The sequence below is a fragment of the Chiloscyllium punctatum genome, chromosome 1, assembly GCF_047496795.1.
Source record: "Chiloscyllium punctatum isolate Juve2018m chromosome 1, sChiPun1.3, whole genome shotgun sequence".
NCBI classification, from domain to species: domain Eukaryota; kingdom Metazoa; phylum Chordata; class Chondrichthyes; order Orectolobiformes; family Hemiscylliidae; genus Chiloscyllium; species Chiloscyllium punctatum.
In genome coordinates, this window is record NC_092739.1 from 137,087,156 (window position 1) to 137,114,713 (window position 27,558).

At 40.8% G+C, this 27,558-nt stretch overlaps 2 protein-coding genes across 6 annotated transcripts in view; both read right to left on the minus strand.

Moving 5' to 3' along the window:
• The window catches only part of ark2n (arkadia (rnf111) N-terminal like PKA signaling regulator 2n), a 125,553-nt gene extending 101,550 nt beyond the window's left edge, over positions 1-24,003 (minus strand). For 2 of the 4 annotated variants that reach the window (XM_072575080.1, XM_072575097.1), the window contains exon 1: positions 23,548-23,999. The gene's annotated coding sequence lies outside the window, so the exon portion shown is untranslated. Of the gene's footprint in view, positions 1-23,348; positions 23,510-23,547 lie in introns of those variants that run through there. The other 2 variants (XM_072575088.1, XM_072575103.1) reach the window with 2 other exon arrangements.
• A 606-nt stretch (positions 24,004-24,609) lies between these two features.
• Positions 24,610-27,558, minus strand: part of haus1 (HAUS augmin-like complex, subunit 1) — a 50,094-nt gene continuing 47,145 nt past the window's right edge. For both annotated transcript variants that reach the window (XM_072575235.1, XM_072575245.1), the window contains exon 9: positions 24,610-26,355. In XM_072575235.1, the coding sequence (XP_072431336.1) occupies positions 26,278-26,355 (78 nt within the window). In that variant the 3' untranslated portion in view covers positions 24,610-26,277. The remainder of the gene's footprint in view (positions 26,356-27,558) is intronic.

A 27,558-nucleotide genomic window follows, 5' to 3' on the forward strand; every position in this document is an offset into this window, starting at 1 on the left:
TCACACTTTGATCTTTTACTTTTTAAATTCTCTGTCCTATATATCCTGCCCCATTAGCTACCTGATAAAGGAACAGTCCTCAGAAAGCTTATACTTTCAAATAAACCTATTGGACTATAACCTGATGTTGTGACATTTTTAACAGGCTGTTTGTTTCGCCTACTGCAGACCTGTTGACCTGAATAATCAGTCCACTTAGTGTTAGTTCACCTTTTAAAAATTCATATACAACATCTCTTCAATGACTCTTATCTATCTTTTCTATTATTTCTGTATAGCGTTCATCAGCACAGTTAGTCAAGCATTTTTACAGACTACTGTTATGTTGTCAGTTTCAAGATACTTCTCTATTACACATTTGATTAAAAACTCCATTATCTTTCTTACCATTTTGACATTAAGCAAGTAGGTCTATAGTTTTCTGGAGTTGTTCAAGTGTCCCATTTTCTATTTTAGCTGTACTCTTAACACTTTGCTGTCCTCTCCAATGAATTTTTAAATATGTAAGAGTACCTCTGCTATCACTTTCCTCATTTCTTTTAATGCATGCAGATGCATTTCATCCAGGAGACATCTTATTTTCATCAATATTTCCAACCTTCAACTTAAAATATATTGTAATCTTTTTCTAAAACAATATTAAAATTGACATTTCAGTGTTTCAATGTGCAACACTGCTCCAATGGTCCATAAAAATAAGAGCTCCAACTTTTCACTTCAGGATCTTTGGAACTTTTCATTTCGGAATCAGGAACTCCTTGTTAAAGCAAGGATATTAAACTGGAGAGGGTTCAGAAAAAATGTTTCCAGGAACAAAGGGTTTGAGACATTTTGCAGTGTTGCATAGGAGTTGAGGGGCGACCTTATTGAGGTTTATAAAATCATTTTAGCACATTTGTCTTCATTGCTCAGTCCTTTGAGTAGAGGAATTGTGAAGTCATGTTGAGGTTGTACAGGGCATTGGGGAGGCCTCTGCCTGGAATACTGTGTCCAGTTCTGGTCACCCAGTTGTAGAAAGGATATTATTAAACTAGAGAGAGTTCAGAAGAGATTTACCAGGATATTGCCAGGTATGGAAGATTGGAGTTAAAAAGAAAAGCTGGATAGGTTGGGACATTTTCTACTGGAACTAGGAGATTAACAGGTGACCTTTTAGAGGTTTATAAAATAATGAGGGGTGTAGATAGGGTTTATGGTAGGTACCTTTTCCCTAGGATGGGGGATTTCAAAACTAAGAGGCATATTTTTAAAGCAAGCGGATGCAAATAGGACTAATTTAGTTTGGGAATGTGGTCAGTATGGATCGGTTGGACCACAATGTCTGCTTCCATGCTGTAAGACCTAATGACTACAAATTGCAAGGCTGCCATTCATACATTGCATCAAGATAAAAACTGCTTCACAGATTATTATAACTAGCACCAATGAATTTCTTACTGTAAACACAGTCATTCCTGACTGTGGATATTCATAGAAAAATGGGGCTCCACATCACAGAATATGAATGTCATCATCAAAAGAACCCAAAAATAGCTTACAAGGCTAAAAGGTTTCAAGTTTTTCCAATTCAATGCCAGTGTTTTTAAAACTGCTGCTTAGATCATTACAGTTAACACTCACAAATTGCAAATGCTCAACTCATGAAAACAGGAAGGGGCTACACAGCAATTTTAGATGAATCATAAGAAATACGAACACGAGTAGGCCATCCAGCTCAGTGACCCTGCTCCTCTATCTGATAGGATCACGGCTAATCTGATTGTCCTTAAATCTACTTGCTTATCTGCTCTTTACAATCCCTAATTCACATGCATATTAAAAGTTTGTCTAGCTCAGCCTTAAATATATTCAATGACTCAAGCTCCATTGCTTTTGAGAAAGAGCATTCAAAAGGCCAACAACTCAGAGGAAATTCTGCCTGACTAGTTTAAAAGTGTTAATGTTTAAACTTCAACGACACCAGATGTCTGCACAAGGGGAAGTTTTCTCTCAGCATCCAACACAACAAGTCCCTCAGAATCTGAGATGTATCAATTAGGTGACCTCTAATGGTTTCTAAAATCCAATGAGTATAGGCCCAGCTGCTCAAATCTTTCTCATAAGTCAACACCTTTGTCCCAAGAATTAACCTGATGCAAGTTGAATCCAAAATTGGCTAAATGACAGGACGCTGATGGCGCTAGAAAGCTGTGTGTGACTGGAACCCAGTGTGCACTAGTGCACAATAGGTAGAGTATGGAATCCCTTACTACTTCTGATATTCAAAGGATGCAGATGAGAATGTGGAGCAGATGTTAAGTAAATTTGCAGATTGCTGGATGGCTGACAGTGAGGAGGAAGGTGCTAGGTTTCAGGATGATATAACTGGATTATTCAGAGGGACGAGTGGCAGCTCACCACCATCTTCTCAAAGAAAACTAACGACAGGCAATAAATGCTGGTCAGCCAGCAATGCCCATATCCCACAAATGAATACAAAAGAAAAAGTAATTTAATTCTGATAAAAGTGAATGATGCACTTTGGAAGGAGGAACAAGACAAGGGAGTACTCGAATTACGAGACACTAGGAAGGTCAGAAGAATACCAGGATTTGGGGGTCTACAGGAGGTGGAAGGGCAGGCTGAACTGGAAGGGGCGCATAGGAGATTCACCAGCCATGAAGAGAGATTGGATAAACTTGTGGTGGCTTTCTTTGGAGTTGAGAAGTTTGAGGAGGGATCCTTGTAGAGATGCATAACGTTCAGAGGGGCATGGACAGCCGCTCCCTTAGTTAAAGGGTCAATAACAAGGAGGCATAGTTTTAAAGTGAAAGGCAGGATATTTGGGGCAGCACTGTAGCTAGCACTGCTGCTTCATAGCATCAAGGACTCAAAATCAATTCCAGCCTTGGACAACTGTCTGTGTGGAGATAGTGCGTTTTCCCTGTGTCTAGGAGTTTCTGCCAGGTCTCTGGTTTTATCCCAGAGTCCAAAGATGAGCAGGTTAGGTGGTTTTGAATATCAGAAATAGTAAGGGACTCCATACTCTACCCTATTGTGCACTAGTGCACACTAGGTTCCAGTCACATAGTATCCTGGGATATATGGGTTAGGCAGTTTAATCGTGGTAAATGGTGAAAAGGTAGTTGGGGACAGTATAGGATGCTCTTAGAATTGTTGGTGCAGACGCAATGGGCCAAATGGCCTCTTTCCACACTGTAGGAATTCTATGATTTACAGGGCATGTGCAGAAAAGCTTTTTCATGTAGAGAATGGTAGCAGTCTGAAATGCATTGCCTGGGAGGGTAGTTGAGGCGGGAAACATCGAAACCTTTAAAATGTATTTGCTTGAGAACTTGAAGTGTCAGAACTTGAAGTGTCAGAACTTGAAGTGTCAGAACTTGAAGTGGCCCTAGTACAGGAAAGTGGGACAAGTATAAGGCAGTAGTTTTTTTATTTGGGGTACTGACTCGATGAACCAATGGGCTTCTTCAGTACTGCATGATTAGTTCTCTGAACTGCTTTTAATGCGTATATTTCCGTCCTGAAGTAAGGAGTTCAAAATGGAACATCATACTTCAGCTGCAGTCTCAATTTCCTGTTCAGTTGTAGCAACACTCCATTTCCTTCCAATAAGTCATTCAACGTTTGCTGATCCTGCATGTTACTTATGATTTATGTAAAAGGAGATATACTGATAACTCTAACACAGCATACTACATCTGCCTCTACTTAAATATTCAATATTTCTATTTTCCTGCTAAAATGGACAACCTTATATTTCTAACATTATATTCATCTATGAAATGTTTGCTCAATCACTTCCCTTATTTATATCCCTTTGCAAATTGTCTTTATCTATCTCACAATTTGTTTTCTCATCTTTGTACTTTCATCAAATTCATGCCTTCACTTAAGTCAATAGATTGTGTATAATTGAAATCCAGCATTGATCCCTGTGGCACTCCATAGTTTGCCAAGTCAAAATGATCCATTTATCCAGACTCTGCCTTCATTCAATCAGTTCTCCAACTGCTATATGTATGATCCAACTCCATGAGCTCTTGTGTAGTAGTCTTTTATATGGTTACTTTCCATCCCTTCATGGCATCTGGACATCACTGGCAAGGCTAGCATTTATTGCCCATTAACTAAAAACAATTAAAAGTGAATCACATTGCTACAGGGTTGTAACTACAAATCAAACTGGATAAGGATTGCAGATTTCCATCCCTAAAAGGAAAGAAATTTATGAACAAGGTAGATGACCACTATCATAGTTACTATTACAAAGTTTAGCTTTTATATTCCAGATTTATTAAGTGAATTTACGTTCTACCAGGTGCCATTACAAAATTTGAACCAATATTTCTAAAGCATGAGTGGGGCCCCTCTGAATTACTAGTCCAGTGACATTACAACGAAATCACTGACTAATTCTTAGTCTTTTGGCAATCCAAATACAAATACTCGCTTGCTTTTATCTACCTTTTCATGTTACATTATCAAAGAATACTATTTGTCAAACTCTATTTCTATGCATAAATAAAATAAAAATTACAGAGGAGGTGGTGGTTAATGTCTTGAAATGCATAAAAGTGGATAAATCCCAAGGACCTGATCAAGTGTACCCTAGAACTCTGTGGGAAGCTAAGGAAATGATTGCTGGGCCCCTTGCTGAGATATTGGATAGTCACAGGTGAAGTGCTGGAAGACTGGAGGTTGCCTAACATGGTATCACTATTTAAGAAAGGTGGTAAGGAAAAGCCAGGGAACTATAGACCAGTGAGCCTGACATCGCTGGTGGGCAAGTTATTGGAGGGAATCCTGAGGGACAGGATTTACATGTATTTGGAAAGGCAAATAGGGATAGTCAGCACGGCTTTGTGCATGGGAATTCATGCCTCACAAACTTGACTGAGTTTCTTGAAGAACTAACAAAGAGGATTGATGAGGGCAGAGCGGTGGACGTGATCTATATGGACTTCAGTAAGGCGTTCAGCATAGGTTTAGGTGAGAGGGGAAGATATAAAAGGGACCTTAGAGTCAACGTTTTCGTGTCGAGGGTGGTGCATGTATAGAATTATGGAGTCTGGTATAATTACAGCAATTAAAAAGGCATCTGGATATGTACATGAACAGGAAGGGTTTAGAGGGATCTGGGCCAAATGCTGGCAAATGGGACTAGATTAGGTTAGAATATCAGGTCAACATAAATGAGTTGGACCGAAGGGTCTGTTTCTGCGCTGTACATCTCTATGACTCTATTTGACTTTTGATGCATTATATCAATTGCAAAGACACAGATCTTTTGGAGCAAATGTCAAAGAGTGCTGTCACCCTTCTCCATCCAAAACAAAACTGCTCTTAAAATCGTAAAGCTCATCACTAATCAAATTTTATCTAGCTTACTCTTCCCCATTATCCCCACCACCTTCCTGATGTATGCCTTACACATGGGTTACCAGCCTTCTCCCAGAGTAATGAATATGGGCAAACATAATACCTTATACTTCAAGAAATTTCAATAAGATTTACTGTGGACATAACCAAATGGGGCATCAAGCCAGGAAATATGTCTTCAAGACTTGTCTTGGGAAGTACATTTTGACAAGATATTCATAGTTTTAATTCTTTCTTGGCATATGTGCATTGCTGGATTAATCAACATTTATTGCCCACCCCTAATTGCCCTGGAAAAAGTGGTTATGAGCGGCCCTTTTAGACCATAAGATACAGGAGCAGAATTAGGCTAATCAGCCTATCAAATCTGCTCCGCCATCTGATCATATCTGATGTGTTTCTCAACTCCATTCTCTTGTCTTCTATCAGTAACCCTTGATGCCCTTACCAATCAAGAACTTGTCTTAACACACAAGTGACTTGGCTTCCACGGCTCTCTGCAGAAATAAATTCCACAGAGTAACATTCTGGCTGAAGAAATTCCTCACCTTCATTCTAAAGGGTCATCCCTTCACTCTGAAGTTTTTTCCTTGGGTTCTAATCTCTCTTACGTATGGAAACATCTTCGCCAAGTCCACTCCCAAAAACTCTGAAACACCTTTGTCCTCCAGATTTCCAAAACATTCTTCCGTTTAGAAAATATTCTACATTTTATTCGGCGTACCAAAATGCATAACCTCTCACTACCACATTGTAATCTATCTGCCTACTTTCTGAGCCTATACAACTTATTCTGCATCCTTCCTGCTTCCTTAAAACTACAATCCCTCCATCTACCTTTGTGTCATTTGCAAACATAGCAACATCACTCTCAGTTCCTTCATCCAGATTGTTAATGGATAACGTGAATTGCTGTACCCCCAATACTGACCATTGAGGAAGTCCACCAGTAACAGGCTGTCATCCCGAAAAAACTACTTTATTCCTATAATTCTCTGCTTTCTGCCAGTCACCAATCCTCTACCCATGTCAGCACTTCACCCCCAACACCATGGACACCTATCTTATTTAGCAGCCTCCTGTGCAACATCTTCTGGAAATCCAAATAGATCACGTACACTGACTCTCTCTTGACTAATCTGCGTGTTTTCTCAAAGAATTACAACATATGTCAGACATGACCTCCTCTTTATGAAGCTGTGCTGACTCTGCTCTATGTTACCATGCACTTCCAAGTATTCTACAATCTCATCCTTAATAAATGACTCAAATCTTACCAGTTGAGGTCAGGCTAACAGGCCTATAGTTCCCTGTCCTCTGCTTCCCTCCCTTCTTAAATAGGGATGCTATATTAGCCACTTTCAGTCCTTTAACCTAAAGTTCTAATATTCTCTAAGATTTTAGAGATATCAAACTCAAAATGCACTCTTCTTTTTGTGAACACTCTGCATTAAAAACACAGCAGCTGCAAAGATATTTTAATACAATTCTCTCATCTGGCTAAAGCATGACCACTGACCCAACTGTTTTTATTTTAAAAACTGGCATTGTAGAATTTCAAACAAATCAAAGACTCAAGGCACTCAATTTGTTTTAAGGTTACAAGCTTGATAATTTTACAAAGCACATAATGTTGCACAATTTCAATTTAAAAACAAAATCTGTCCCATTACATTGCCTACAAACACACTGAATCAGGATCTCAATTCAAACAAGGTAAAATAGTTACTTAAAAGGATTTTCTGAACCAGTATTTTAACAAACCAAACTTGTTAAACATCAAATATTCTCAGCATGGCATCATTTACATTTGAAAAAGGAAAGCTTCACTTAAGTATTAGTACAACCTTAATTTCAGTGGTTTTTAAAAATACTTTTTGCAGCTCTCACTGAAATTACAGTTATAACAAGAGAAAGCCCTCGCAGGGGATCACATGTCACCACAATCCAAATCACTCTTTTTTTTCTCCCCAGAACTTGTAGAGCCTCAAATTTTGCCAACGAGCAGACTTCAACCCCAAGTAAACACAGAGAACTCAAACCGCAGTTAAACACAAAACTCGAGCCCCAGTTAAACACAGAAACACGAACCCTGCTCAAATGCAGAGAGCTTAAACCCCAATCATAGCCCTCCCGAGGACTCAAACCCCAGTACTGCACAGAGGACCCAAACCTCAATTACCCACCCAAATTATTTTCCAAAATTAACTGAAATTATGTAAATATACAGCAAATGCAGCATAATGTCAAAACAATTTCAAAATCACTACAAAGTTACAATTCAGGAAACTCAAATCTTGGTTATTCCTGCTGGCAAACATCCAAAGGCTGGCTTTAACTGTGGAAGTGGACGGCTTGTGAACAGTTAAAATCCAAGTCAGAATTACTACAAAATGGGACTAGTCAGATCTGATAACAGGATCAGAGATTGAGATTTAAATCCCATTTTAGAGACTTGAGCACAAAATTAAGGCAGAAATGCCAGGAGAATTCAAAGGGAGTGCTGCATTGTCAGAAGTACCACTTTACAAATGAGATGTTAATCCATGACCCCATCTACTCTCTCCTGAATATACAACAATATTAAGACACTATTTTCACAGACAGCAGGGTTGCTTATTTCTCAAACAACATTGTAAACACATTATCTACTCATTATTGTATTCCTGTTTTTGAAAGCTCGCTGTGTTCAATTTAGCTGCTACAATCTCTACAACCCTGACAATTTTAACGTGATCCATCAATTGTAAAATGCTTTTGGAATGTCCTGAAACCATGTAAACTGCAATATGTGCAGGGGTTTTTAATTAGAAAAAAAACTTTTTGTTGAGGTACCAAGTAAATGCAGAAAGGAAAAGAACAGGCATAACAGACATTTTGGAGGGAATGACGACTTGGTAAAAGTGGAACTAAAGGCTTTCACTTCAATCGCACTTTGCACAACTATCGATCAAAGCTGTTCACAGACAAAGTAGCTTTGAAGTGCAGACACTGATGGAACCATGGAAATTTGAGCACAAGAAAAGCATTTCTACCTATGTGAAACAATGATGCACAATGACATCTTTGCCACAAATCCACTTTGCACACTGGGAAGATAATTATGCTAGCAGCAACAATGATAAAACTCCAAACTAGTTCCCAGTATGGGTCTGTGAAATATCATTCATACAATCATTACTTTCAAATTTTAACTGGAAAACATAAATATGCAGTTCTCTGTAACAACTTGGATCTCATGGAATAGGAGAACTCGCCATTTGGATACAGGACTGGCTCAAAGGTAGAAGGCACAGGATGGTGGTGGCGGATTGTTTTTCAGACTGGAGGCCTGTGGCCAGTGGAGTGCCACAAGGATCAATGCTGGGTCCACTACTTTTCGTCATTTATATAAATATTTGGATGTGAGCATAAGAGGTATAGTTAGTAAGTTTGCTGATGACACCAAAATTGGAGGTGTAGTGGACAGCAAAGAAGGTTACCTCAGATTACAACAGGATCTTGATCAGATGCGCAATGGGCTGAGAAGTGGCAGATGGAGTTTAGATAAATGTGAGGTGCTGCGTTTTAGTAAAGCAAATCTTAGCAGGACGTATACACTTAATGGCAAGGCCCCTGGGAGTGTTGCTCAACAAAGAGACCTTGGAGTGCAGGTTCATTGCTCCTTGAAAGTAGAGTTGTAGGTAGATAGGATAGTGAAGGCGGCATTTGGTATGCTTTCCTTTATTGGTCAGAGTATTTAGTACAGGAGTTGGGAGGTCATGTAGCGGCTGTACAGGACACTGGTTAGGCCACTGTTGGTATACTGCGTGCAATACTGGTCTCTTTCCTATCGGAAAGATGTTGCAAAACTTGAAAAAGAAAAGATTTACAAGGATGTTGCCAGGGTTGGGGGATTGGAGCTATAGGGAGAGGTTGAAAAGGCTGGGGCTGTTTTCCCTCGTGCGTCGGAGGTTGAGGGGTGATCTTATAGAGGTTTACAAAATCATGAGGGGCAGGGATAGGATAAATAGACAAAGTCTTTTCTCTGGAGGCGAGGGGAGTCCAGAACTAGAGGGCACAGGTTTAGGGTGAGAGGGGAAAGATATAAAAAACACCTAAGTGGCAACGTTTTCACTCAGAGGGTGGTACGTGTATGGAATGAGCTGCCAGAGGAAGTGGAGGCGGCTAATACAATTGCAACATTTAAAAGGCATCTGGATGGGTATGTGAAAAGAAAGGGTTTGGAGGGATATGGGCCAGGTACTGGCAGGTGGGACTAGATTGGGTTGGGATATCTGGTCGGCATGGACAAATTGGACTGAAGGGTCTGTTTCCATGCCGTACATCTCTGTGACTCTATAACTGTTTCATCAAATTTCCCATTTCACAGTGTAATAAACTTCTCCTGTAGTTCATTGCTATCTAATCCAGGTTAACTATACCAAAAAAAAGCACTATGATTAACTTACATGCCTTAAAATCTAGATAGTTTTTTTTTAATTGAAGGGTTAAAGTTATTTTTCAATAAAAATGCTATTTTAAATAATTTCCAGTAATTTCATAACAAAAAGGTTTTTAACATTTGTTAAACAAGGTACAGAAGGCAGATTCAATTTGGTTATTATTTTTAGTACATTAGCAACATTATAAATAATAATGTATTATCTCTTAGTTAGACTGCATATCTCATCTTGTTTTAGTCCAATCTCCATGCTTCTACTTCCCACCAATCCTGAATATTCTTTGTAAAAACTAGGTATAATTTGATGATGATGGAGGAAAAGATGAAGCGACGATAAGATGGCTAGTAATAGAAAAGAAGAAACTTTTTATGATATTTAAAAAAGGTAAGAGAGGCAAGAGTGGAATTGGACAACTGGAAAATGAGGCGAGAGAAATAGTAATGGGAACAAAATAATTGTGGAGGAACTGAATAGGTATGTTGTATCAATCTTCACAGTGAAAGACACCAGTAGCTTACCAAAACTTTGAGAGTCAGGGGGCAAAGGAGAGTCCAAATGGCCATCACTAAGGAAATGTTAGGGAAACAGGGTCTGCAGGAGGATAATTATCAGGACAAGAAGCACTACACCTCCAAGTTTTGACAGATTGTTGAGGAGATTGCAGAGGCATTGGTGGCGACCTCTCAGGAATCAATGAAGTGTGGGAGGTTCCCAGAGGACTAGAAAATGGCTAACGTAACACCCCTGTTTAAGAAGAGAAGGAGGCAGAAGCCAGAGAAACTATAGGCCGGTTAGCCTGATCTCAGACGCTGGTATGATATTAGACTCCTTTATTAAGGATGAGATTATGGAGTACTTGAAAGTGCATGGTAAATTATGGTAGGATCAGCACAGCATTGTCAAGGGGAAGTCATGCCTGACGTATCTATTAGAATTCTTTGAGGAAGTAATATAGAACAACACAGCACAGAACAGGCCCTTCAGCCCACGACGTTGTGCTGACCATTGATCCTCATGTATGCACCCTCAAATTTCTGTGACCATATGCATGTCCAGCAGTCTCTTAAATGATCCCAATGACCTTGCTTCCACAACTGCTGCTGGCAACGCATTCCATGCTCGCACAACTCTGTGTAAAGAACCCGCCTCTGACATCCCCTCTATAATTTCCTCCAACCAGCTTAAAACTATGATCCCTCGTGTTAGCCATTTCTGCCCTGGGAAATAGTCTCTGGCTATCAACTCTATCTATGCCTCTCATTATCCTGTACAACTCAATTCGGTCCCCTCTCCTCCTCTTTTTCTCCAATGAAAAAAGTCCGCACTCAGTCAACATCTCTTCATAAGAGAAGCCCTCCAGTCCAGGCAGCATCCTGGTAAACCTCCTCTGAACCCTCTCCAAAGCATCCACATCTTTTCTATAATAGGGCAACCAAAACTGGACACAGTATTCCAAGTGCGGTCTAACCAAAATTTTATAGAGCTGCAACAAGATCTCACGAATCTTAAACTCAATCCCCCGTTAATGAAAGCCAAAACACCATATGCTTTCTTAACAACCCTGTCCACCTGGATGGCCATTTTAAGGGATCTATGTACCTGCACACCAAGATCCCTCTGTTACTCCACACTGCCAAGAGTCCTATCCATAATCCTCTACTCAGCTTTCAAATTCAACCATCCAAAATGCATCACTTTGCATTTATCCAGGTTGAACTCCATCTGCCACCTCTCAGCCCATCTCTGCATCCTGTCAATGTCCCGCTACAGCCTACAACAGCCCTCTAAACTGTCAACAACACCTCTAACCTTTGGGTCATCTGCAAACTTGCTGACCCATGCTTCAATCCCCTCATCCAAGTCATTAATAAAAATTACAAACAGTAGAGGCCCAAGGCCAGAGCCCTGCGGAACACCACTCACCACTGACTTCCAGGCAGAATATTTTCCTTCTAATACCACTCGCTGTCTTCTGTTGGCCAGCCAGTTCTGTGCCCAGACAGCAAAGTTCCCCTGTATCCCATTCCTCCTGCCTCAAGAATGAGCCTACCATGGGGAACCTTATCAAATGCCTTGCTGAAGTCCACATACATCACATCCACAGCTCGACCCTCATCAACTTTTCTGGTGACATCCTCAAAGCACTCGATAAGGTTTATGAGGCATGAACTGCCCCTCACAAAGCCGTGTTGACTGCATTTAATTAAGCCATGCTCTTCCAGTTGGTCATAAATCCTATTCCTTGGAATCCTTTCTAACACCTTGTAGACGACAGACGTGAGACTTACTGGTCTGTAATTGCCGGGGATTTCCCCATTTCCTTTCTTGAAGGGAGGAATTACATTTGCCTCTCTCCAGTCCTCAGGTACGACTTCAATGGAGAGCGAGGATGCAAAGATCTTCGCAAGTGGCGAAACAATCGCATTTCTCGTTTCCCAAAGCAGCCGAGGGCAAATCTGTCCGGGCCTGGCGACTTGTCAATCTTTATGTTTGACAAAATTTTCAGCACATCAGTTTCCTCTATCTCTATCCATTCCAGCATGCACACCTGCTCTTCAAAGGTTTCATTCACTACAAAGTTCATTTCTTTCGTAAAGACAGAAGCAAAAAACTCATTTAGAGCTTCCCCTACCTCCTCAGACTCCACCCACAAGTTCCCTACGCTATCCCTGATTGGCCCTACTCTTTCTTTTTTATTCCTGATGAAGGGCTTTTGGCCGAAGCGTCGATTTCGAAGCTATTTGGATGCTGCCTGAACTGCTGTGCTCTTCCAGCACCACTAATCCAGAACCTACTCTTTCTTTGGTCATTCTCTTATTCCTCAAGTGTAAAATGCCTTTGTGATCTCCCTAATCCGTTCTGCCAAGCCTCTCTCGTGCCCCCTCCTGGCTCTCCTCAGACCATTTTTGAGCTCCTTCCTCGCCTGCCTGTAATCCTCTAGGAGCTGAGCTTGACCCTAGCTTCCTCCACCTTATGTAAGCTACCTTCTTCCTTTTGACGAGAAGCTCCACCGCTCTAGTCATCCAAGGTTCCTTTATTTTACCACTTCTTGCCTGTCTCAGAGGGACATATTTATTCATCACTCGCAACAACTGTTCTTTAAACAGTCTCCACATGTCTATAGTGCCTTTACCATGGAACAATTGCTCCCAGTCCATGCTTCCTAACTCATGTCTAATCGCATCATCATTTCCTCTTCCCCGATTAAATATCCTCCTATTTTGCCTAATCTTCTCCTTCTCTATAGCTATATAGAATGTGAGGCAGTTGTGGTCACTATCACCAAAATGCTCTCCCACCACAAGATCTGATACCTGCCCCGGCTCGTTTCCGAGCACCAAGTCTAGAATGGCCTCTCCCCTCATCGTCCTAACTCAACGTACTGAGTTAGGAAACCCTCTTGAACACACCTTTAAAAAACAGCTCCATTCAAATCTTCTGCTCGAAGGAGGTCCCAATCAATATTGGGAAAGTCACCCATTACAACAACCCTACTACATCCACACCTTTCCAAAATCTGCCAACCTATGCCTTCTTCAATCTCCCTGCTGCTATTGGGGGGCCCTGTAGTAAACCCCTAATGAGGTGACTTGCTCCCTTGCTGTTCCTAATTTCCACCCATACTGACTCAGTAGGCAGATCTTCCTCAACAATGGAAGCTTCTGTAGCTGTGATACCCTCTCTGATTAGTAGTGCTACACCCCCTCCTCTTTTCCCCCCTCCCTATTCTTTTTAAATGCTCTAAACCCTGGAACATCCAGCAACCATTCCTGCCCCTGAGAAACCCATGTCTCTGTTATGGCCATAACATCATAGCACCAGGTACTGATCCATGCTCTAAGTTCATCACTTTTATTCCTGATACTCCTTGCGTTAAAGCAAACACACTAACTGATCCCTTGGTTCCTTCCCAGGAAAATCCTTCCCACTAGCTGGTCTACCTCTTGCTATTGCCTCATCTGCATCAACTCTCACCTCCGGTATACAGCTCAGGTTCCCACCCCCCTGCCATACTAGTTTAAACCCTCTCGAACTACTTGAGCAAACCTTTCACCCAGAACATTGGTCTCCTTCCAGTTCAGATGCAACCCGTCCTTCTTGTACAGGTCCCACCTTCCCCAGAAGGCATCCCAATTATCTACATATCTGAAGCCCTCCCTCCTACACCAGCTGCGCAGCCACGTGTTAAGCTGCGCCCGCTCCCTGTTCCTAGCCTCACTATCTCGTGGCACCGGTAGTAAACTAGAGAACACTACTCTGTTCGTCCTGCTTTGCAGCTTCCATCCTAACCCCCCGAAATCACTTTTTATATCCTCAATCCTTTTTCTGGCTATATCATTAGTGCCAATATGTAACACGATTTCTGGCTGTTCGGCCTCCCCTTTTAGAACCTTGTACACCCGATCGGAGATGTCCCGGACCCTGGCACCGGGGAGGCAACATATCTTCCGGGAGTCCCGATCCTAACCACAAAACTCCTGTCGATTCTCCTATCTATCGAGTCCCCTACCATGAGTACTTTTCTATTCTGCCCCCCTTCCCTTCTTTGCCACAGTGTCAGGCTCAGTGCCAGAGAACTGACTACTATGGCTTTTCTCTGGTAGGTCATCCCTCCCAGCGATATACTTATTGCTGAGGGGAATGTCCACAGGGGATCTCTGCACTGTTTGTCTGTCCCCCCCCCCTCCCCCCCCCCCCCCACCTAACTGTAACCCATCTATCCGTGTCCTGAGCCTTAGGAGTGACCAACTCCTGGTAACTCCTTTCAATTACCCGCTCAGCCTCTCGAATGATACGTAGTTCATCCAGCTCCAGCTCCAATTCTCTAACATGGTTTTCAAGGAGCTGGAGTTGGGTGCACTTCCCGCAGATGTAGGTAATGATAAAGTTGGACAACGAAAATCAAGTAGACATGATCTATTTGGATTTCCAGAAGGTCTTTGACAAGGTGCCACTAATTAAGAATTCACGGCATTAAGGGCAAGGCAGTGGTGTGGTTACAGAGTTGACCAACTGGCAGAAGACAGAGTAGGGCTGAAGAGATCTTTTTGGGGCTGGTAGCAGTGACTAGTGGACTTCTTGTCGGGGGTGGGGGGGGGGGGAGAAACCAGCGTTGGGACAACAATTATTCATATTATACATTAATGATCAGAACAAAGGAGCTGAGGATATTATTGCTAAATTTGCAGATGAGACAAAGATGGTTGGAGGGACATGTAGCAGGAGGCTGCAGAAGGACTTGGACAGGCTAGGAGAGTTGGCAAGGAAATGCATGATGAGTTACAATGTGGGTAAGTGCAAGGTTATGCACTTTAGTAGGAAGAATCGATGTGTAAAGTTTTTAATCAAAACAGGGAAAGACTTCAGAAATCTGAAGCACAAATGGGCTTTGGAATCCCAGTTGAGGATTCTCTTAAGGTTAATATGCAGGTCCAGTCGGCAGTTGGGAAGTGTTATGAAGGCAGAGATGTACTGTACCTTTAAGGAGATTCAAAAACTAGTAAGGACTGACACAGAGTTCTAAACAAAGTAAGAATGTAACACTTGAGAAACAAATAGTTGCAACTAAGTTGCCATGAAACAAAAACAAATTCAAATTCACCCAGTTTAAATTATGTCCCAAGATACCAAAACCCAATCAAATTTGAGTTTAGTATTTCGATAATATTATAACCAACAAAACGATCCAATATTTTGGGTAGAAAACTGGACATATTTGAACAGATAGAGGGAGAACTGCCAAGCCACCAACAAGCATAGACTGCCAGCAGAACAGTTCTCTGAAAGGTACCTGCCTATAAGTTTGTGCAGCAGAACATCGAGAAAGTCTACAGAGAAAAATCTACAAAGGTGAATCAACAAAGCTGATTTATTTTTAAACGTGTTTTTTTTTTTAAATTGGATTAGTATTGTAGACTGGGAAGTAAAAGATTGGTTTAAGAGAAAGGAGTTGTAAATAGTTATTGGTTTTAATATTCTCTATTGGACTTAAAGGATAAAATTGTTAATTTTTACTTTAAATAGTGAGCTCTGAAATAGTTCTTTGCCTCTCGAATTTTAACAGATTATGCCGTGAGGTGAACATTTCCTATGCAGCTGGTTTAAATTAGCAGAGGGGTTTACCCCTTGTTGTAACAGGAAGGCAAATGCAATGTTAGCATACCTTTTAGGAGGGTAAGAATACAACAGCAGAGATGTACTGCTGAAGCTGTACAAAGTTCTGGTCAGACTATATTTGGAATATTGTGAGCAGTTTTGGGCCCCATATCTAAGGAAGGCATAATGATGCTAGAAGGGTTTCAAGGGAGGTTTACGAGAATAATTCCAAAATTAAAAGGTTGGTCATATAAGGTGCATTTGAACACACTGTTTCTGTACTTAATGGAGTTTAGAAGGATGAGAAGGTATCTAATTTAAACTTACAGAATACTGAGAGGCCCAGATAGAGTGGACATGGAGGTGATGTTTCCACTAGGTGGAGATACTAGGACCCAAAGGCCTTGACAGAGTGAAGGGACAACCCTTTGGGATTGAGATGAGGAGAATTTCTTCAGCTAGAGAATAATGAATCTGTGGAACTCTTTGATACAGGAGGCTGTGGAGGCCAAATCACTGAAAGTATTTAAGAGATAGATGGATTCTTGATTGGTGAAGTAATGTGGGGCTGCAGGGAGTAGAATGGAATAGAGAAATATACCAACCATGATCAACCGAATTCTGCTTCCATCTCATAGTCTTATAGCTTCATACTTTTTTTTTAAACTTCTGAGATCATGAAAGCCCATAAACTGAAATAATTACTGCCTTAATTGACCTAACAAATTTCTAAGCCTTTGGGAGATGAGGAAAATGACCACCTTGCGATGGCATCCCACTGGAGTTGGCAGAAATGGCAGCTTATGATCCTTTGGATGCAGAGCCTGATGGAGCAGAAAGTGAGTTCAAGAGATCCCTGCCATTACCATGGGAAGGAAGGGAATCGACGAGGGCAGAAATACAGAAAATAGGTTGTATGAGGCAAAAGATGGACATTTCTGAAGCTCCCCGCAGAAGGTGCCATCTTGGGGAACAGAATGGTGTCCTTACAGAAAGGCAGCTGCAAGAATGCTTAGTCAATGCAGGAGTCAGTAGGTTTGAAATGTATAACAGAGGATAGCTTAGAAATGGAAACACAAATGTTGGAGGAGGAAAGGAAGGAGTTAGAGATGGACCAGGTGAAGGTGAGAGAAAGATTGAAATTGAAAGCAAAATTGATAAATTCTTCTAAGTCCAGACAGAAGGGGAAGTAGCTCCCGATATGTACCATAGAAAGTGTTATGGGGAAGGACCAGAGTTGGACTAAATCAAGTAACATTCCCATACCTCACAGAGACAAGCATAATTGGGGCACATACAGATACCCACAGCAACGCTTTGATAAGAAGAAAATTAGAAGAGTTAAAAGTAAAAGTTGGTGAGAGTGAGGCCAAGCTCTACCTTTTCAATTACTGGCCTCCAAGTTCAAAACACGCATTGGGTTGTTACTGTCCAACATAAATAGCAAGTTTAATTGTACAAAAGTGGAGAACTTCAAACTCATAAGACTGAATCATGTGCACTTCCTGTATCTCTGCCATATCAATTGTCAAAGCAATCCAACTGAGCTTGCCCACTTCTCTATTAATTTGAAAATGATAAATACCATTCCAGCAAATTTTAGACATGACCAAATCAGTAGGACATGGGCTCATCTTCCTCTGATATTAAAGAGTTAATTTGCTCTGCTGACCTGCAAGAAATGGAATGCCCCAGGGTTAGGTGGTGCGTCTTTGTCTTATAGGTGGAATGTGGGAGGTTTACATTTCCCATCCTTTGCTATTCAGGAATGATTTACATTTCCATTCCCGATTCAGAGATCAATAAGAACATTACAATTGCAATTTGATTACTCCCCTATAGTTACAAAAAAAAATCACATCAGATCTGTCCATTAAGGGATGATTTGCATTACATTGTTCCTGGAGGTGAGGTGGTCACTGCATTATGCCTTCAGTGGCACATGACTGTGACAGAGTGGCTGGGGGTTGTCTTGTGAGCATTACTAACTGTGATGTAAAGATTTTGTATAAAGGAAGGGCTGTTTCCTTTGTTGAAAGCACTTCCCTGGACACGCCTCACAAGCATGGGGAAAGAGTGTTCAGAGTTTCTCTAAAGCTTGTACTGTACTGTGCTTAATAAAATGTAGTTGTTGCTCACAGAATTTGGCATGTTTCAGTTCCATCAATTGTGTAAAGGACCTCAGGAAAAAAAGAATTTAACATTCCCACTCTCCCTTTACATTAACTGCAAAATAAGAACTCTCACACAAATTGTAAATCTGCTAATGATTCCTATTTCAGAAAATTTAACATGCAATACAGATATTAAGGGAAGTGCAAAGGAAACACTATACAATCAGAAGTGCCACATTTCTTGAGATAATAAATCAAGCATCACTGATATCGCTTCAGCAACCCGTCTACATGCAGTTGTCTGACAGTCTTCCAGAACATAGAACAGTAGAGGACAGGAACAGTCCCTTTGGCCCACCATGTCTGTGCCAAGCATGCGGCCATTTTAAACTAATTCCATGTGGCCTGTATCCCTCCATCGCCCTTTGTTTGCTCATGTGTCTGTTTAAATGTCTCTTAGAAATTGATATATCTGCTTCTGCCACCATAGCAACACGCTCCTACCAACTAACACCCTCTTAAAAAAAATTCACCTTGCATATCTCCTTTAAACTTTGCCCACTCACCTTAATTCTATGCCCCCAGTTAACATTTCCACCCTGGAAAAAAAGACTAACTATCCACATTTCCATGCCTCCCAATTTAAATACTTCTCTCAGGTGGTCCTTCAGCCTCCGATGCTCTTGCAGAAATAATCCAAGTTTGTCCAACCTCTCCTTATTACTAATACAATCTAATCCAAGCATCATTTGGTAAGCCTCTCTTGCAGCCTCTCCAAAGCTTCCACTTTGTTCCTAGCATGGTGACCAGAACTGCACACAATGTGACCCAACAACATTTATACAGCTGCAACAGAACTTACCAACTACGAGTACTGAACAATGAAGGTGATATGGCTGCAAGATTTCTTTACTACCTCATCAACTTGTGTTGCCACTTTCATAGAAGAATGGACACGCACCCCAAGATCTCTCTCTGTATATTAAAGCTCCTAAGGGTCCTGCCTATAAGGAAGGATGTTGCTAAACTTGAAAGGGTTCAGAAAAGATTTACAAGAATGCTGCCACAGTTGGACGGTTTGAGCTATAGGGAGAGACTGAATAGGCTGGGACTATTTTCTCTGGAGGGTCGGAGGCTGACCTTTGAGGTTTATAAAATCATGAGTAGGATGAATAGTCAAGGTCTTTTCCCCAGGATATGGGAGTTCAAAACGAGAGGGCATAGGTTTAAGGCGAGAAGGCAAAGATTTAAAAGGGATCTAAATGGAAACTTTTTCATGCAGACAGTGGTCCATGTATGCTACCAACTGCCAGAGGAAGTGGAGGAGGCTAGTACAATTACAACATTTAAAAAAGGCATCCAGATGGGTCTCTGAATAAGGAGAATTTAGTGGGAAAGGAGCCAAATACTGGCAAATTGAACTAGATTAATTTAGGATATCTGGTTGGTATGGATGAGTTGGATCGAAGGATCTGTTTCCAAACCGTACATCTGACTCTATGACTCTATTTACCATATAACTTCCTCTTGCACTTAGGACAGCACAGTGGCTCAGTGGTTAGCACTGCTGCCTCACAACCCAGGGGCCTGGATTCAATTCGGGCCTCAGGCAACTGTGTGGAATTTGCATGGTCTTCCAGAGTCTGCATGTGTTTCCATCGGGTGCACCAGTTTCCTCCCACAGTCCAAAGATGTGCAGGTTTGGTGGATTGGCCATGTTAAATTGCCCCATAACATGCAGGGATATGTAAGCTAGGTACATTAGCCACGGAAAATGCAATGTTACAGTGTTGGGGGTGAGTCTGAGTGGGATGCTCTTTGGATGGTCAATGTGGAGTTGACGGGACAAATGGCCTTCTTCCACATATAGGGATTCTATGATTTGACCCCTCAAATTACATCATATCTAGATTAAACTCTATCTGCCGCTCTTCATCCAACTTTCCAACTGATCCACATTTTGCTGTATCCTTTCAGAACATTCCTCACTATCCACAAGTCTACTAATTTTTATGTCTGTAAAGTTATTATTAAAACCATGTGCATTTTCATCCAATCACTGAACCTTGTCACTAGTCACAGACCTCCAGTCACCAGCCTACCATTTCCTGGATTATCCCTATTGCCATTTTTCTCCTGTTTTCCAGAACCTCACCTAAAGAGGATATGAAAATTTCTGTCAAAGCACCAACAATCTCCTCCCGCACTATCCTCGCTCTTATAAGCCATGAGGACTTATCTACCTTAAATGTTTTTCAAGACATCCAACGTAACTACCTTAATATTGACATGCCCTAAAATATCAATATATTCTCCCTATCTTACCACCATCCATGCCCTTCTCCTTCGTAATACCAATGCGAAGTACTCATTAAGGACATCACCCACTTCTGGCTCCACACAAATTCCTTCCTTTGTCCTTGAGTGGACCTATTGTTTCCCTAGCTACTTCACTGCTCCTAACATATGTATAAAATGCCTTGGGATTCTCCTTAATCCTGCTTGCCAAAGACATTACAATGCCCTTTTTAACCCTAATTCCTTGTTTAAGTTCTTCCCTGCTTTCTTTATTTCCTCAAAGACCTTGTCTAATTTCAGTTTCCTAAACTTTGCATGTGCTTCTTTTTCCTCTTTGACTAAACTTTCAATACCTCGTTTCATCCAGGGTTCCCGAATCTTGCCATCATCATCTTTTGTTCTCATAGGAACATGTTGGTTCTGAACTCTGATCAAATGGCCTTTAAAAGACTTGAATATCGGATGTGGATTTACCCTCAAGTAGCTACCCTCAATGTAATTTTTCCAGGTCCTGCCTAATACTGTTGTAAACAGTCTTCTGTCGAAGAGTGTGGTGCTGGTCAGGCAGCATCTGACAAGAAGAGTTGACATTATGCCTGATGAAGAGCTTATGCTCGAAACATCAACTCTCCTGCTCTTCAGATGTTATATGCTTTTCCAGCACCATACGCTTCGACTCAGATCTCCAGCACCTACAGTCTTCACTTTGTCCTAATAAATAGTCTTCTCCCAATTTAGCACTTTCACCCGACACCACTTATTGGTACTTTCATAATTATGATCTCTTGCATAATGCTTACTATGTACTTTGAATTGCACCTCAGTATTTAGAACACACTTCCCTACTCATGTCTAGTTACCCTTATAAAGTCTTACAGCATGGGAAGCACTTCATCATCTGGATCTATTAAAGTTGGCTCTTTAAAATCTTATCAATTTATTATCATTCTCCAGCATTTTGTTCCCCACAATGCAGCATGTTAGTCCCTTCAAGCATGTCTAATTATCTTTTGAAAATTACTAGGGAATCTCATCTCATTATAGTTTCAGGTAGTGTGTTTCAAGATATTAAGAACCTATGTTGCTAACTGATTCATTTACCAAACTGTTTCTCCCTTTAAAGTTTATCAAACTCGCTCATAATTGAGAGCAGAATGATAATAAAATTTGAGAGAAAAACATCTCAACATCTACAAATAATGAACATCCCCATAATTAGCACTTGTTAAAACCTCCTCATATTCTTCCCAAAAAGCGATACCCAGAACTGTGCACAACATTCTTCCTATTATAAAACAACCTGCCAGCAATAATGCAAAGGATGCACTGAGACCACAGTCAATCCTTCAAACAGTGTAGAAAAGAAGAATTAAAATGGAGTGGAAATAACGGAGAAGTAAAGAGAGAAATGTGCTCCAATCAGAACTAATGACTGCTGGTACTTACAAAACTTTAAATCCAACAGTTCATGATTGCTGACTGCGACCTTAGAGTTTACCACCCACATAACTTAGAGAAACAGTTGATCACAAAATAGCAATGTGGGAAGATTTGGCAAACGCAGGAATCAGCAGCAGTGCTTCACCTGGAGGCCCACTGAAGAGGTTACCTAGTAGGGCAACGAAACGTCTGGAAATGAACCTTCCAGCTCAGCGAGCAAACTTACATCCAGAACCTCAACCTGAGCTACAAATCTTCTCAAAACTCACTAAGATTTGGCAAAATCTCCTTCTTTAAGTCTATTTGCCTGCATGCCAATCTCCCCTGTGTGTGCGTGTCTCTCACACTCTCTTTACTGCCGACGTACATCGCTCCTTAGCTTTTCCTTTGTTTCCAAACACCGATCTTTGACTCACTTTGTCTCCTCTCCCTCTTGTATTCAGATGTCCTGAATCACTACATCAATTTCTCTTATTTATCTAGTCTCAAAGATTCTTGGTTGGACATTAAAGGCCCCAAGTCATTAAAAAAATACCTGTAAAGTAATTAACTTTTAAAAAACAGATTAAAAATATCACGTTACTATCAACTGGATCTTGGTGCGCAATATTATCTTTGTCTATCTTTACAACAGCAGTGACTGCACTAAGTCATTCATTGTGCATGGAACGTTTGAAAACATCTGAGATTGAAAAAGGTATACAGAAATACAAGCCATTTACTCTGCCTTTAACTCTCATTTGCTAATAGACATGTGCCTTTCACTAAGCTTGGCTAATTGTGAGCTAATGCATGTTGTTTGTTTGCCTCAAGTCTTTTATATATATGCATTCCTGCTTTACATTTGTACATTTCAATGTATCTAAGATCACCAGTAAATCTCCCTCATGCCTTTTACGTCATCACCTCATTCAGTTTCTGTATGTAACCCCTTCTGGTTTATTTTCTCGTCAATCTGAGATACTCACATATTCCTTCCCCTTTCATGATGAAAATAATACAAGAGTAGGCCACAGCCCATTGCACCTACTCTGTCATTCAATAGTATGGATATTCATCTGATGCACAGCCTGTTAAAGCACAGCAGATAAGGTAGCATCCGAGGAGCAGGAAAATCCATGTTTCAGGCATAAGCCCATCATCAGAAATGAGGCTTGTGGGCCAGGGGCCAGCCCATAACCCTCATTCCTGATTAAGTGCTTTTGCCTGAAACGTCTATTCTCCTGTCCCTCAAATGCTGCCTGACCTGCTGTGCTTTTCTAGCACCATACACTCAACTCCGATCTCCAACATCTGCAGTCCTCACTTTCGCAATATTCATCTGATTGCAGCCTTAAAATCAACTTTCCTACCTGCACAACCCTCGTCAACCAAAAATGCTGTTCAACAATATATTCAATGCCTCAGATTCCCACGCTGCCTTGGAAAATGAAGCTGATCCTCAGACGTAACTCTTGCTCATTTCAATCTTAATATTCTAAAACTGTAACCCCAACACCGCCCCCCCTCCTCCCCCCCCCCCCCCCCCGTCTTATATTTCCCCTTCGAGAAAAAACGTCCTCTGAAATCTCACCAAGGTGTTACACACGACCAGCATCAGATCACCTCTCATTCTTCTAAACTCCATTAGGCCCAACTTTGCCTCACAGGGAGCCCCTTCATCTGAGAAGTCCAGTCTTCCGCCTCCCCAATGCTGTCAGTTGCCTACGTATTTTTCTTCTTGTCTACTCTACTCTCCTGTCACCCGTTGCTTTTCTCTCTCGGTTTCTTACCGTCTGAAGTCTGGATTTCTCTCGCTTTCCCAAAACAAGCTCACTTCCGCTGTTGCGCGCTGCGAGTTCACCGGCGCGGCGCGCGGTCACTCATGGGGGAGGGGGCGGTACTTCCGCAGGCGACGACTCCCCCACACCAAACAAAAACAGGAAAACAGATGTCCCGTCTCTCAGCGGCCGGCCTCTCTATCTCTCCACTCGCTCCGACTGTCAGCTTTCTCTCCAAAATGGCGGAGACTCCACTTCCTAAAACAGACACTGCTTTAAACTGCCCTCGGGGCTTACGCCCTCTCGAAGTCGTAATTTTAAACCTCAGAATGGCTTCCAGGAACGCGGTATTGGAGCGGAGAGTTGGCGCGGAAGGCATTTGGGGGCTGGACCGACGACATGGTCGCGGCTGGGTCTACCTTCCTCCGTCCGCTGTTTCTCACAAAATGGCGGACGCTCCGCTGGTTCCAGAAGCGGAAGGTCACCAGCCTGCAATCCGGAAACAGTTCTCCTGTTTCACTGTCCCCATAGCAACACCGCTATTCCGGCTTTTTCAATGACCCACCCCTTGCCACCATTTTAAATGGAGAGTTTTCACTTTCCCTCAAAAAACTTTCGAATTCAACCTTGAACTCACGAACTTAGAAAACCTCATCCTTTAAGTTACAAAATTCCATTAAAATGTTCGTTTTCAAATCATTTTGCTCGCGTTAATCTTCACAATATACGAAGACATGAGTTAGCCCTAGAAATTAACGTTAACGTTCACTTTCCTACTTGTAAATGACAGTTTTGAGTTGAGTTACGACTATCATGATCTACAGCCCAATTCTTCCCTGCACATTTTAATTTTTTTAAACCTCTCGACATTTTCACCGTTCTCTCTTTCTCTTCATCTGTTATAAATATTCACAGTCATGCTTGTTACTACCGCCCCACCCAGAAAAGGAAAAGCATAGCCTTTGAACGTTAATTAAAACTGAAAAAGTTTCCTGAAGAAACTAAAGTGCACGACAACCATGATTTACAATAATCATGGTTCTTAGTAAGTCATGTAAATCGCAATCCATAAAGAACAGTAAAACAGGTTTCAAGATTTTAATTAGGTTTCAACTACATTCAGATTTTGTTTTACATGTTTACATTGCTAACCTTGCTGACACCTGCAGTTCTGTTTCACATTGGAAAGAAAGATCACAAATCTCTGTTAGTCTTAGACTTTTAAAAACGAAATCAATTGTATTACAAAAAATTGTCATGGTCACTGAGGGAGAATTGAACACGCTAAGTTTACTTGATTGCTTTAACTGGAAGCAAATACTGTATTGCATATATCTCTATCAATCGAATGGGTAATAATACTTGTTAAATTGTGTGCTTTAGTAACTTGATTGCTGAGATTGCTTCTACTCGCATTTGGGTCTGATAAAGCGATAAATACATAGAGACTTTGATGGTGGGATGTTGTCCAATTTCAAACATTTAGTGGTTGCAGTTGAAAATTAAGTGCTTTTCTAACCTCTACTTCAACAGAAAAGTTCTAACTTCTTCAATGTATTGTCATAGGCCAAGTTTCTCATCCTAAAACCTTTCTTGAAAATGTCTTCTGGACTCTCCAATGTGCACACATCCTTTCTAAAGCATGGTGCCCAGAACTGTACAAAATGCTGCACAACAGAAATTACTGAAAGTCTCCTATAAATTGAGAAGAGATTTGAGAAGTCTCTTATAAATAGTTATCTACTGAAATCATATGTATTTAATTTTTGCATAATGCTAGTTATCTATTGCAGTCATATTTTATTTTTGCATAATGCTATACAATTGCTAGGTTCTGTCACAGAACAGACATGGTGTAGATATAAGAAATCTAAATTAAGTCATTTTTACCTTATTCAGGCTGAACAAGGCAATGGTTCTATGCATACAAACATGAAAGAGAGGTCCATGCAACAGTTCCGTATATAACTACATACATAATGCAGCACTAGATTGAGCATAAAAATCATGAAGGCATCAAGTTCAAACAACATACTGATGTGAGAATAGTTAATAAGGTTTTCCTAGATTAGGGCAAAAAAAGCCCCCTCATCCTACACTTCTGATAAATGTATTGCTGCTGAAAGATGAGAGAGAAGACAGGACAAGCTGGAGTAGGAAAGCCTTTCTCCTCCCCACAACCCCCAATTAAACTAATTGCCAGCAATCATGCAAAAGATACGCTAAGACCACAGCCAATCCTTCAGACTAGATAGAAAAAAGGATAAATTTAGGTAATAAAGAATGATGAGAAAAAGAAGTGTGCTCCAATCAGAAACATCAACTGTTGGCACTTCTAAAACCTTAAATCTGTTAATGATTATTCCAGCAACCTTAGTTCACCACTGTAATATAAAGAGCCAATGAGATGTCAGGAAACAAAAATCAACTATGGAAGCCCCTTGTTTAACCATAAACTGGAACAACACTGCAAGTAATGACATTTTTTTCCAACAGCATCAACATAGAACTATTTAAAAAGTGTATTTACATTTAAATGACAAGCATAAAACAAATATTCTAGGTGTATTTCATATGAACTTAATGATCTAAAGTAATATGCCTGCAATAATCTTTAATTATTATTGCAAGCCTTAAAATATATAAACTTCATTGAATTAGCCTACTGGTCAAAGTTTCAGATACACAAACAGTATGAAGTGTTAGATGTTTCACATTAGGATCCAAACATCAGTTTGTTGCTCATTTAAGTAGATTCACTTCAGGTGACACACAGCCCAGAGCATCCATCTTCTCAGAAAGTAGACGATCAACCTTGTTCTGAAAGAGAAATCAATTTATTTTTCAAAATATATACATGTCCTTCATGCTTTTTTTAAACAGGGACTCCCGCTTTTATTTGTTGCTGTTTTATGACAGTACAAACAAAATTTATTCAGAACCACTAAATTAAGCAAATAACAGGTTTAAGCAAACAACAGGTTAAACCAAACATTCAACTTTGCATAACTTATCCCTCTTAGATAAAAGTAGTACTTAGTGCAGAGAGATGATGTATGTCAGTCGTGCCAGTTATTAAGCAGCTTTCTTGGCAGTTGCCAATGGTGCTGCCAGACTTCCGATAGTACCAACAAATTATTTTATATTTTCTCATTCTTTCATACAATGTGAAAATTGCTGGGTAGGCCAGAAAATTTTTACTGATCACTAACTGTCGACGAAAAGGTGCCAACACTACATGTGTTTAGTTACAGCCACACTGCCATTAGAGAGTTCCAAGATTCTAATCCAGTGATAGTGGTAACTTTGCTTAACAAAGTATTATGTAACTCAGATTTACAATTAATTGATCCAGCATCAATTGACATTTGTGGAGAAGTATTCCAAACCTCTACTATACTATGTGTGTAAAAGTGAATCCTAACATCTTTCCTGATGGCCTGGACCTAATTTTTAAATTATGCCCCTTAATTCTAGAAGCCCTAAAACCTTGAAGACTTCAGATCCACTAGCAGGTGATAGTGTTCCCTTGCATTTGCTGCCCTTGTCCTCCTAGATGATAAAGGCCCAGATTTGGAAGGTGATGTTCAAAAAAGCTTTAGTGAATTGGCACAACATTTTTTATGTGGTACACACTGCTGCCATGGCGGGGGGGGGGGGGGGGCGTTGGTGGTGGAGGGGGCGAATGTTAAGGGTGGTGAATTTGGTGGCAATCATGTGGGCTGCTTTGTCCTGAGTATTTTCTCATCAACATTTTCAGAAATCCTATGATACATCTATGGAGCAGATAGAAATAGAACCCAGGCCTTCTGACTCTGGTAGGGACACAATCACTGCACCACAAGAACCGTTACGGTGTCAAGTTTTTTGCATGCTGTACCCACACAGACAAATGAAAAATATTCAATCACACTCCAGACTTTTGCCTCATAGATGATAGATTAAAATCTGGGGAACCTGAAGGTAAGTTACTCAATGCAGAGGTCAGAGACTCTGATCTGTATTTGTAACTGCAGTACTTAT